A 12,508-nucleotide genomic window follows, 5' to 3' on the forward strand; every position below is an offset into this window, starting at 1 on the left:
CGTTTGCACAGAGCAATCAATCTAACTGCACACTAGAGTAGTAAATAAAAATCCAGGAACATTTTGTGACAAATCCAGCAGGAGAAGTTGGATGGCTCAAACAACCTGAGTGACTGTCCGAGCAATGCCAAATGTCACATTCGTGTTTGCTTGTGATCAGTCAGGTAGAAAACAACAGAGCACAGGTTCCTGAGAGAGGCAAGGCTGAAAGAGTATTTGGAGTGGAGTGCACCTGAAACCTTGTTTGGCTGGTTGCATTAAGTACAGCTGAGGGCTTGTTTGTCTCCTGAATGCAGAGGACATGGCGGCCCACCACAGCACTCGCCCCGAGTGCTTTCGACTTCTCCACTAGTCGGGTCCAGTCTGATCGGGGGCTCGAGATGGAGAGCGTTTCCAATCAGAGCAGTTTACTCAAGAGCCTGTTCAGATGTGGGAGATCAGTACCATGTCCACACTAATGCTGCTATTACTGCTGCCACGACCCACCGTGGTCCCACCTGTGTTAACTACAGCTCTCCCTTCTCTCTCCCTTTTTTTTTAATCACTTTCCAATTTTGAAACAGAAAAGCATGAGAGAAAAACACAGAGGCATGTAACAGAGAAAGAGAGAGACACAAAGTTAAGTTAAAGGGAATGAGGCAGCAAATGTGGAGACTGATCAACAGGTCACATTCTCAGGTAATTCAAGTGTAAAGCCAATCGAGTGCTCACAAGGACTGTTTTGTTTCTTTTGCAGCTGAAAGAACCTGGACAAATAATTAAAATTACAGTGGTCCCTCGCTATAACGCGGTTCACCTTTCGTGGCCTCGCAGTTTCGCGGATTTTTTTAGTGCAATTTTGCATGCTTTTTTTTTTTTTTTTTTTTTTTTAACAGCGCATTGTGTTCTGCGTCCTGATTGGCTAAGGGAGAGCCCGCGCATTGTGTTCTGCGTCCTGATTGGCTAAGGGACTGTAGACCATTGGCAATCAATCTCCTCCATGCCATGTGTCCTGTACAGTACAGAATGCGTTCATTCTATAATACTGGACTTATTTTTCTACGAAGGTTTGAACTTTGAGAGTGTTTAAACAAGAGAGAAAAGTGAGAAAATGTTAATGCCTGTCTGAGAAAAGTGTATAAAGTGTGTAGTGAGGGGTTTTACAGCCTTAAAACATCTATAATAATTGTAAAAAATAAAGCTGACTACTTCGCGGATTTCACCTATTTCGGGTTATTTTTAGAACGTAACCCCCACAATAAACGAGGGACCACTGTACCTAGTTTTTGGCTAATCATCTGAAAAAAGAAAAAAAAAAACCCAAAACAAAACAAAAAAAAAAAACGAACAAACAAAAGTTTGACCTGCTGCATGCATTATGGTGAAATAAAGATAATAAAATGGTTATGAAAATTGTTATTTTTGTGGCATGTGTTAAAATCCAGAGCATACTGCATTCCATGTTTCTAAACAGCCATGTTTCTGCTTTTTTTTTTTTCTATAACAATTTTTGTTTCTTCTGGATACGAATTGCAAGACCACAGCCTATGTAAACATCCTGCTGCAAATCTCTGAGTCTAAATGTTTGCCTAATTGCCTAGCCTTGCATTTGTCCAGATTTTCCATCATTAGAGCATTCCTCTGATCGTGTATGAGGCATTATTTAGGCCGCAGCCTTCTGTCAAGCCAGTATGTCTGCGAGGATTAAAATCTTCCAGACTGTAATCATTTTAGCGGCCCAAAACTCATGGTTACCGGCAAACACAAACCCTGGCTAGAAGTAAAATCAAATGGTCTTTGTTGAGAGTAATGCATCATATTAAGCCCTCTATGGCAATAGTTTGTTTCATCTCATCCCCCACAAAGAAAACACTTGACATCTGTGATAGATCACACACATCTTGAGGATCTGCTGGGAAAAATGTATGCTTGGACTTAAAAGAAAATCACATGTTGTGGTAAAGCAATTTGTTGTGACAAAACGCAAACTGGCAGGAAAATGTCTAGCTGTGTGTCAGGGCAATTTCAACCTTATTTTTGACGAGTCTGAACCCCCCAGATCCCCACCCTCCACCCCATGATCAGTGTCTTCATTGGAGTTGGCAGACTATTAATGTAACATTCTATTAGCCACTTGCATGTATAAACTCAGCAGCCCTTCCTCTGTATGAATAAAATTGTGTGTCTGGGAGAGGGCTGTTTGAAAAACTACTGTAACAGCTCTTGAGTGGATTCTGCAGAGGCTTCACAATGTCTCAGATTGTAGGGGACTTTTTGGCCTTGCAGTCACACAATACCCTTGAGTTAATACTTTCTAAACTCAGCTTCTCCACAAAATTGTACCAGGAACAAATTAAAAAAGCATAATGAATATGGTAAGTGTTTGCACCAGGGCACAGCAAGTGACCTAAGGAAAAAAAAAAAAAAAAAAAAAAAAAAAAAAAAAACACACAACCGACTATAGGAAGGAAGCCAAAGATCTGGTGCATAAAGATGGTGGCCTCCTGAATTAATTTGAGTCAACCCACACAATATTGCACTCAGAGCATTTAACAATTGCCAAAGGAGGATGCTGACATCTTGGCCTTTTAGAGATATGTGAAAAGATGTCAGTAAAGCAGGGTGCTGCCATCTGTATACACACTGCCTCATTATATAGTTATTATTTCTTTGAATAGTCCATAAGGAGGTGAATAAGACAAAAGACATTCAAATAAGACTATCTTTAATCTGCAGTTGAGAAAAAAGAAGGTTGTGAATTTGTAAGTCACATTATTCAGGAGCAATTTGATCTCACATCAAAGTGGAATATTAAGTAGCACTTAGATCTTAGATCTACTGTAAAACACAAAATGAGTAAAACACTGGAACAACTTGTAAAATGTGTAAAATAAAATGTAAAATTAAAAAAAAATTAAAAAATCAGATGAACCTTGCCAAAGACGACAGCACCTTGACTAGAAATGAGGTCAGAAAAGAGCTGAAGATGTTATTCTACATGAAATTTCGTTCTCTTTTTATCAGGGGAGGTATACCATGCAACTTTAGTGCTCAATTCCTCCCGGCAATCTCATCACTAAACATGAAGATGCTGCTGAAAAAAAAAAAAAAAAAAAAGAAAACAGCAGAATGAACTGGCCCTGCTTTCGCCTGAGCCAATCTAAGAAACCCAGCTTGCTCTCTGTTCACCATGCAATTACACACAACCTGTTGAGTGTTGTCCCGGGAATGCGGTCGGCGAGTCGCTTGAGAATTAATGAAATGCCAAGATGGAGGGAGAGAAATTGCCTGTATAACCTATCCTCAAGGTGCCCTTGTGGTATTTCCAAGAATAAGTCACACAAGTGGAGAATATAGCGGGGCCGGTCACACACTGAAAGAAAAGTTGTGCTGCCTCCACCTTGATGTCCACTTTTATTACACCTGGCTTCTGGGGAAACGAGAGCAATCGCCGACTCGCTTCCACACAGCCAAAGACACAACCACTGTTTTCAAAGGTTACAGGTAGGAAGAGAGATAATTGCATGCCTCAGTGTCAACCCTTTTATTAAACAGAACTCATTATACCATGGAAAAGACTGAAATGTTAAGCTGTCCTGGACATCACTTCTTGAAATTACACTAAATAGCATCTTCCATTTTTCAAAAGCACTACCAGAAATCCAAATATAATAATAAAAAAATATCACTGGGTGTTTTTTAAAATATATTGGCACCAGTTAGTACGAATATATTAGTATTGGCATTTGGTCCCCTGACTTCTGTACAAATCCATTATTTTTAAGACACTTTTGAGAAGGCAATCAACCTTACTGGGACTGGCTTGCAAAATCCGAGTGCAGTAAATGGGGACTTTTATTTTGTAGTTCACGTTGTAAGTGTGAAATATGGCTACACTGGGTGAAGATCTTAGTTAGAAGACTACAGAGTGACACGAGCTTTTAGATGGTCATGTCCTGCAGGAGGAGACACAAGACCCCCACACAGTACCTCACTAGGTCAAACATACTATGTAGTTAGCCAGTACACAGATATCAAACCTGTCAGACTCTATGGGAGGCATTTCCTGGACCTGACTCGCCCAACTTGGCTGGAAAATGAAACTAGAAAAATGGATCATCACCGCATAGAACAAGCAGAGTGGACAGTTCCACTTGCAGACCAATGGGTGGGAGTAACAAACCCTTCAACTGTTTGCCAATTGCCAGGAAAAGTAGAAGAAGTGAAAGAGAAAGGGCGGAGACCCAACAAATGGAATACAATGAAGCTACCATCACTTCCTCCAGTACGAAAACTAACATTAGCCCATGGTGAAACATGTAACAGATTTGACATTATCGATTTCTCAGACATATAAATATATATAACCAGTGATATCTCTGTGTGGTGACGCAGCAACATCAAAACCTGGTCAAATGAAAGTGTGGATTCCCATTGTCTAGAGCCAAAAGGCTGAGGTACCTGGGCTCTGTGTGTTTCAGAGTCAACTAAAAGAGCAGACAGAAAGGCAGAGAGACGTGGAAGAACTAGAGAAACAGACCAAGTAAAATAATATCAAACACCAGGCTGGTTGATTGTAAGGCCATTTGTGCACAGTCACCTATCATGTGCAATGTGGTGAATTCATACCAGAGAAAAATGGTTTCATCAGACAGACAAGGGTGGTAAAAAAAAAAGGGGATTCACAAAGGTAGGCAACAGCAGAGTGAGGTGCTTGATTCATCCATTGCTTGCTTGACCAGTTACACATAACGTTATAGTGGTGTTTTGTATCTTTTTTTTTTTTTTTTTTGTGCCAAAACAAATTCCTTAAGACCCATTTTGTTAACTATTCAATTAAAAAATTGCACATATAATTTTTTTCATTATCAGCATCATCATTATTATTATTATTATAGATCATTAGGTAACAAAAAAGACAAAAGAAAGAAAATGAAAAAAAGGAGTCTTTCAGCTGTGTTCTTCACAGTGAGAAGGTGTTTTTCAATGGGAGAACTGTTTGAAATATAATAATAATAATAATAATAATAATAAATTTAATTTATAATGCACTTTACATCAAATAAATGATCTCAAAGTGCAACAATTGCAATAAAAGAATAAAAGGTAAAAGCAATGTTACAGTAAGAACAACTAAAATAAGTGGAAGCAGTGGAAATTACAAAAGCCATACTAAAACAACACAATAGACCAAAAGGACGTTAAAATAGGCAATCTATACAAATGCTTCTCTAAAAAATATAGGTATATTTACTGTTATTAATAATGTGAAAGGTAATCATTTTGATTACTGCATATTCCTACAGTGTTTAATTGTTTGTTAAATTCCAAACATAAAGGTGGAGCAAAAGCATTTGGAGCAGTAGCAGCACCGTTTGCATGTATTTGCACACAAAAACATACAAAAATTATAATACATGATCAGTTATCAAGGAGAGGGCACTACCAATCTTTGATTTTTGCTCTGTTTTGTATATCAGACTCCTTCTTCCACCCCTGGGTAGACTGCTCAGGACTGAGATAGTCACCTGTACCAAATCATGCAGTGCTGTTCGGGTTTGAGAAAAGGCACTCTCTGGTTACAGTTTGGCTGCACCAGAACAATAAGAAGTATTGAAAGCTGCTACTATTTACCTCAACATGTTTTGGTATTTGTGATACCACCCTGGTTCATTTGGTGCCAAAAACTACCAACTCAGCCCCAAGAAACAGCATGGTTTGTCAGTAGCTGACAACTGTGTCCAGCCTCTTACCTCACAAGGCTCCCTGTGGCGTCTGGGTCCCGGGCGGTGACTGTTCCTATAACAGTGTTGATGGGGGCATTCTCGTTCACCTCCAGAACATACATGGACTTGGAGAAAACTGGGGGTTCGTCAGAGTCTTCCACCACAATCTTCACTGTGGCTGTGTCTTTGAAGGGCCCGCCGCTGCTGGGCTCAAACCGGGCGTTGGTGGCTTCAACTTTCAGTGTATAGGCTCTCTTGGTCTCAAAATCTAAAGGCTGCAGGGGGGCAAAGAGAGAAATAGTCAGTGAATATGACGCAAGAATAATCGCTCATCAAACAGCTTTATAAGTCTGAGTTCCTAGTTGCAAGGTCATGCAGGTTTTATCAAAGTCCAGTTTAGTACTTGACATTAGAAAACCTGTTAGTATTAGCAACATCAATATTTTTCCCTCGATGTAGCTTGAATGTAATGTTATTTTCCTGACATTCAGCCCATCACACCCAACAATAATGAAATGCAGCATTTATCCTTCCTGTTTGTCTCTCACAGTTAATGTAAAACCAAACATGCTCCCACTGATCCAGATCTGATGAACTTTGCTCTTTTCTGAGATAGGCATCTTCAAAGAGCCAGAATTACAGGTCAAAGCATAGACGACAACATGGAATATTAGCAATATCCTCACCTTACATCAGGGACATGTGTGTGTGCGTGCGCGCGCGCGTGTGTGTGTGTGTGTAATAATATTTAACTTTGCTAACATGGCATCTGTTCTTGGAAAGCTCACATACATATATATTCATTAAACAAGAACACAGTTTGATTTAAATTTGTTAATCAGTCATTATAAATGCAATTTTATGTTTGTGTTTGTGCATCCTGAAAATATTATTTTTCAGTCTTTTGGCACCATAATGGAATGCAATTCTTCCTGCAAAGGCTTTCAGTGACATATTGGTATCACAATCAGCCCACATAAAATGAATGACAGCAAATGCTTATTCAAGACTATCAACAAAAGGTGAAATGTTCCACAGAGAAAAACCAACATTTTAAACAGGAGATTACACTGTGTAATGAAATGTCCGCTTAATTACTACAAAGTATTTCCTTTATCAACTACTAACAAAAAAAAAAAAAAAAAAATCACTATTGTGTTTTGTTGGTATCTCCAAGGACACCTAAGACTGTCACAATTTCATTCTGAATCACCTCTGGTTGCTCTCATACTACTAGAATAATGGGATCAAGTCACTTCCACGCTCCATAACCAGGATTTATAGGGAAATCAAAACTGGGCCTTGCCGCTTGAGGGGACAGGAGCTGGCTTGGGGAGAGAGAGTGAAGAGACGAACAAAAAGAGAAATGTATTCAGTTAGAGAGAGACGAGGAGTCCCTAAGGTCAGGCTGGGCCAGTGCTTGGGGCTCAAGGGGCGGGGTGTGGGGCTTTAGGGGTCCAGCTGTGAACCAGCAGCAGCAGCTGGGGGGACAGGGAGGAGACTCAGGACTTTGACTTCCACACCGCTGGCACCAGGGCACCAGCAGAGCGACTGAAGCCCCTGCAACCTCTCCAAAACCCCACAGCACTCCTCCACGGTTGGAGGAGAAGCTATTTGGAACGCTTTCATTATTAACCTCCCCCTTCTTCTCCTCCCCCACATCCTCTCTCTCTCTCTCTCTCTCTCTCTCTCTCTCTCTCTCTCTCTCTATCTCTCTCTCTCTCTTTCTCTCTCTCTCTCTCTCTCTCTCTCTTGCTCCCTCCCCTTGCCGTCTGTGGCTGGACCCCGAGCCAAAGGATTCCACTTTAATAGCGAGGGTAGTGGAGAGTGAGAGCCTGCACAAGGTTGTGGCTGGATGGTCAAAATCATTACATGGAAATGGAGAGAGGGAGTCATGGAATCCCTAAGTTTTAATATGAACCATTATTTGAAAGTTATTTAAAGGCTCCAAAAGCAGAATAACTGATTGCTAGTCAGCAGAGGTGAAAGTAAGTGCAGAGTAGATTTATTTCTATGTGCTTGTGAAAGGCTGTATCTTTGGGGCGTAAATTTGTATACTCAAAAAAAAAAAAAAAAAAAAAAAAAAACTGTATGCATGTACTCTCATTTTTAATAAGACATTTTTTCTTTCAGAGATTATAGTTGTAAGTGCAATAAGATGGAACTAAAAAAAAAAAAAAAAAAAAAAAAATCATCTGCTTCCATATGTGATTCTATTGGTTTGATGAAATGAGCTAAAAAAAGGAGCCAAACCCAAACCTTAAGCAGAGTGATTTTGGAAGCTACACAAAATCCTAATGCTGTTTAATTTAAAAATTAACCAAGCGCTTGAGTATTTTTTACCTTTGCCCCAGTAAGTGCACAGCTAAGTCCTCTAAAATAAAACTGAGTGAAATAGCTTGTTATTTATATAGCCTAGTGCTTCTTTATTGTCAAAATATTCAAGTATATTTCCACCAATGTCAGCAGGCAGACACAACTCATTATGGTTTCCAGTGTCCTAACAGAGAGGGGAAAAGACGGGGGAGGCTACCACTGGTGGCATAAGTAATTACACAAAACCCTTCTGAACGGGCTTTAATGAATATATGATGGTAAACAACTACTTTGATCACCCTTGTTAGATTTGAACAACTTTGTTATTTTCCCAGAAAACATTATCAATTATAAAATCAGAAACTATCCATGCAGGCTGCTCAGTGTAACATAATGATATTCAGAAAGAGTATCTGGCCTAATACTCTAGCCATGGAATCAGATTAGAAGGCATATTTTGACACAGACAAATTATTAATTCAATAAACGCACACAGCAGTTGACTACGTAATCCAGGGAAAGACATTTCGATTTTTATTAGTATGCACGTTGGCACTGTTGTAGAGGTACTGCTGGAAAGTGAGAGTTTCATGCACAGACTTTGGAGTCATAGCTACAAACCAGTTATATATTTTCATGTGGTCCCACTAGACGACACGGTTTTAGGCCCACGTTACACAGACCCTGACTGAATGAGGCAAAATTTCAAAAGTGGGACACTGGAATTACACTCAACCAGTAGGAGATTTTTTTTTGTTTCCCCTATGTTAACACCCACTACCGACATCCCCCATCTCACAGCCCAACTGTGTCATTCTTCAATCTCCCACAAGCCTTAGCATCAAATCATTATGTATACACAGGCCATTTAGAGACATCAAAGTTCAGCGTTGGCTGCCGGGGTGAAAGCTCAGCATCCCACTAACATCCCTCGACAGGCCTGGGGGCTGGCAGATAAAAAGCTTAAAACCCAAACAGCAAAGAATCTCTCCCCTGGTTTGTGCCTCTCCAGCCTCTGTTAGATCAATATGTTTTAACCTTGCCGCAAAGGATCTTTAATAATTTGAATTCCATGTTAGATGGCAGTTTATAGATCCATATACAGCTGTTAACAGGGACAGGGTTTCTTGGTGAAGTAGCTACACTTAATGCTTTGTTCTTCCAGGCCAGTTGGAGGATCAAGTTGGTCAAGATTTAAAACAAAAGAGCCAAAGCAAGCAACTGCTTCTTTCAACTTGTTTTAACTCGAGACGCTGCCGTCTGGAAGGGTGCACAGAGAGTAGGTGTGAACAGTGTAGGCAGATGCCTTCCTGTTTTCCTCACACAGTATCATCTATCACCCTTTTACTGATGTAGGCAAACCAATTCAGGGCCACAGAGAGAAAAAGGAGTAGAGTTGGGAAGTTCAAGGCTCTCCCTGGGACACGGAAGTGGAGGTTGCCTAAAAGACTAACACATTTGACATTTGCTTTGTCAACAGTTAGATATTTTATGACTTTGTGTCGAGTTTGTTCTCCAGCACTTGTGTTTTCTTTAGTGGCGGTGAATTTTAGTCCCAGCAGATTGCCATAGTTCTTATACATTCTACCTCCCACGCAGTTCATTGTTCACAGTTTGGCAAAGTCACGCTAGTTGTCCTTGGGGTAATGTCATTTTACTTCAGAAGGCAATGGCATTCAACATTTGAGTGATGTATAGCTTTGCACTCAAGACACTGAATCAACCATGACTCAAGATTTAAGAACATCTATCCATCAATCATGTGCATGATTCAATATATGCAAACATTTTCTACCAAGCAGAGGATGTATGGACTTAGTACATAGAATATATGCATATATAAATATATAAATAGTGTGTGCTTTGCTATCTTTGATACCCTACTGTGAAATCTCAATTTGATTTTGCAGAGATGTCCTTGAGATACAGCTGTGTCTAGACTTGTTTGCAGGTCACAGCGTTATTAAAATGCAATGGGGTTTTCTAATGTAAATTTCACACATGCTTCAGTAGTGAGCAAAATACGGGATTGAATGCTCTAAATATCTAGAGGCAAGGAATGATACCCAGGCCCAAACCTCTCCGGCTTTTATTATGGAGAAAATATTGGTATTACATTGTGGACATCAGCTGGGTGTGGCAAGGATGGCAGCTACTATACCTATACCTTGGAATCTTTTTTTTTTTTTTCTTAGTGACATAAAAATAAGCAAATAAAGTAGGAAAAAAGAGAAGACAGTAGGCCTCTGATGGTTCATAATATGGCCGTTAGAGAATATGAGTGCACTTGTTTGCTCCTCCATGATTGGGTATTATGGAGGCATTTTGCAAAGCTGTCCAACAGCCTGTACAAATGATATTCATTACTGTTGGTGATTCTTCTGAGAACAAATTATTTCAAACATGTTATTGAAGACTGAAATCACACTGCATGATCAGACCTTAGTACTTTGAAACTAAAATAATTCACTTATTTTTGTACCAAATTTACCTGTTGTTTTGCTATGTTTTGAACACCGCTGGTTACCTACTACAAATTAGCATATATTTCAATGCATTTCTTTATTTTCTGTGAAGTATAAATATATGACTAATGATAATTATACCTCTGCTCTTGGTGCTCCCATGGTACTGAAATATGCACCAAAATAGATACATGAAAGGTGTTTTCACTACTAACATGTGCACTGAATGCAAACATTAAGAATTGTGAATGTGAGAGAGAGTGAGATGTGAGTTAAAACAGTTTTCAATAGCACAGTAGCTCCCTCTGTTCTGGCTGGTCAAAGCCTGACTCATGCAGTAAACACCTTAAAATGTCAATTAATAGCCCAGGCTTTTATTTGCTTCAGTCACTGAATACATCTAGCCTGTATTTGGGACAAGCGTCTGTAACAGCCGTGCCTTTAATTCCTTTTGTAGAAAAGTCTTGCTCAGCAAAGAGGGGAGATACTATCAAACTGTTTATTTAAAGCAGTAAATATGAATTACCTTTTATAAATGAGGCTACCTGATAATGTACCGATTGATTGATTGAAAATGATCATAAAAGAAAAACACTGCATTACATGGTAACAGCAAAAACAATTAATTTATACCTGGCTTCTAATTGAGACCAACCAACCTTAATTTGCCAAAATGTGAAATGGACTCAGCTTTTAGACTCGGCTTTTAAACACAGTTTTAGGTAAGTTGACGTTTTCTCGAGTTTTCTGTGGTGTCATGTGACATTGCCATACCTTGGCTTTTGCTGAAACTACACCCCTGGTTGTCATTGAGATGCTGAGATAATTACCCTATCTGCCACCAAGAGTATAATGAGTCATCACCCCTGTCATACCTTTACAATTATCTGATCAAAACAATGTTATTGATTTGAGCACTTGCCCTCACCAGCATCACATCATACTATTATGGGTGATATGTGTCTCAAGGTTGGAGAGCCAGACTTATGACAGTCAAGTTTTCAGTTTGTTTCCCCAAACCATCCGGGAATATCTAGATGAACAAATTTAATGAGTATTTCTCTCCCCTCCCTGAATAGCAACTGTCAATGCACCCTTGAGCAAGGCAATTAACCAGCAACCGCTCCAATGGAGTTGCCCAGGGTTCAGCAACACAGGGCTTTGATTGCATTGGGCAACTTTTAAATATGAAAGTGGAAGTGCATAGCAGTTTGTACAACAATATGCAGCTTTAAGTTCCCTCATAGTTCAGCTATCTACAGTATGTTTGAAGTAAAGTAAAGGATATCAGTGAGATCTAACTCAATAAGGTTTTCTTTTCTTCTTTTTCCTTTTATGTTGTGGAGAGCCTAAGGCTTGGGTTGATGTGTAGGCTGAGCCATGCTGTAGTCATGCTTGTTTCTGGGTTTCTGACTTCATTCTTCTGACTCATTGTTGATTTGTTAATTTTGGGCTCATTTTCTGAAAATACCTTTGAGAATTGTTTGTGATATAGGGCTGCATAAATAAACAAACTTGAACTTACACCTTTTTTACAAAATGCAAGCACTTTGCACTGATCTAAAACAGCTAAAGCTACACTAGTCTAGACGTTTATGTAAAAATAGCTGCATTATCAGCCCAAAGTACAAAGTGGAAGTGTAATTAAGCAGTCTCCCCTAACTGAGATGCAATAGATTTGGCCTTTTTCCAGGATAAATGTCTAGTCAAAGTGACACATTTGCCATGAGGGAATGAAAATAAATAAATAAATTAATTAATTAATACATACATTTTTAAAAAGTTGTGTGAATCAAATATAATCTCCTAAACAACAGTGCGGGAGTGATCTGTCCAGAGGAAGCTAGATTTGCATATTAGATCTTTTGCCATTCTCCTCCCTTTGGTTTTCTTTGTTATAAAGCATCACAGGCTGCTCAGGTTCGTATGGTAAATGGACTGCATTTCTGTGGGTGCTTTACCCATTTTACAATGTCATATTACAATGCCATTCACCCATTATCTCTCTCTCTTACTCTCTCT

General features: G+C 39.4%; 1 protein-coding gene across 3 annotated transcripts in view; it reads right to left on the reverse strand.

Annotated features, from left to right (window-relative positions):
- Window positions 1-12,508, reverse strand: part of cdh8 (cadherin 8) — a 103,277-nt gene that overhangs the window by 15,205 nt on the left and 75,564 nt on the right. For all 3 annotated transcript variants that reach the window (XM_030048493.1, XM_030048491.1, XM_030048492.1), the window contains exon 6: window positions 5,733-5,980. In XM_030048493.1, coding sequence (XP_029904353.1) covers window positions 5,733-5,980 — 248 coding nt within the window. The remainder of the gene's footprint in view (window positions 1-5,732; window positions 5,981-12,508) is intronic.

This window comes from Myripristis murdjan, chromosome 3, assembly GCF_902150065.1.
Source record: "Myripristis murdjan chromosome 3, fMyrMur1.1, whole genome shotgun sequence".
NCBI classification, from domain to species: domain Eukaryota; kingdom Metazoa; phylum Chordata; class Actinopteri; order Holocentriformes; family Holocentridae; genus Myripristis; species Myripristis murdjan.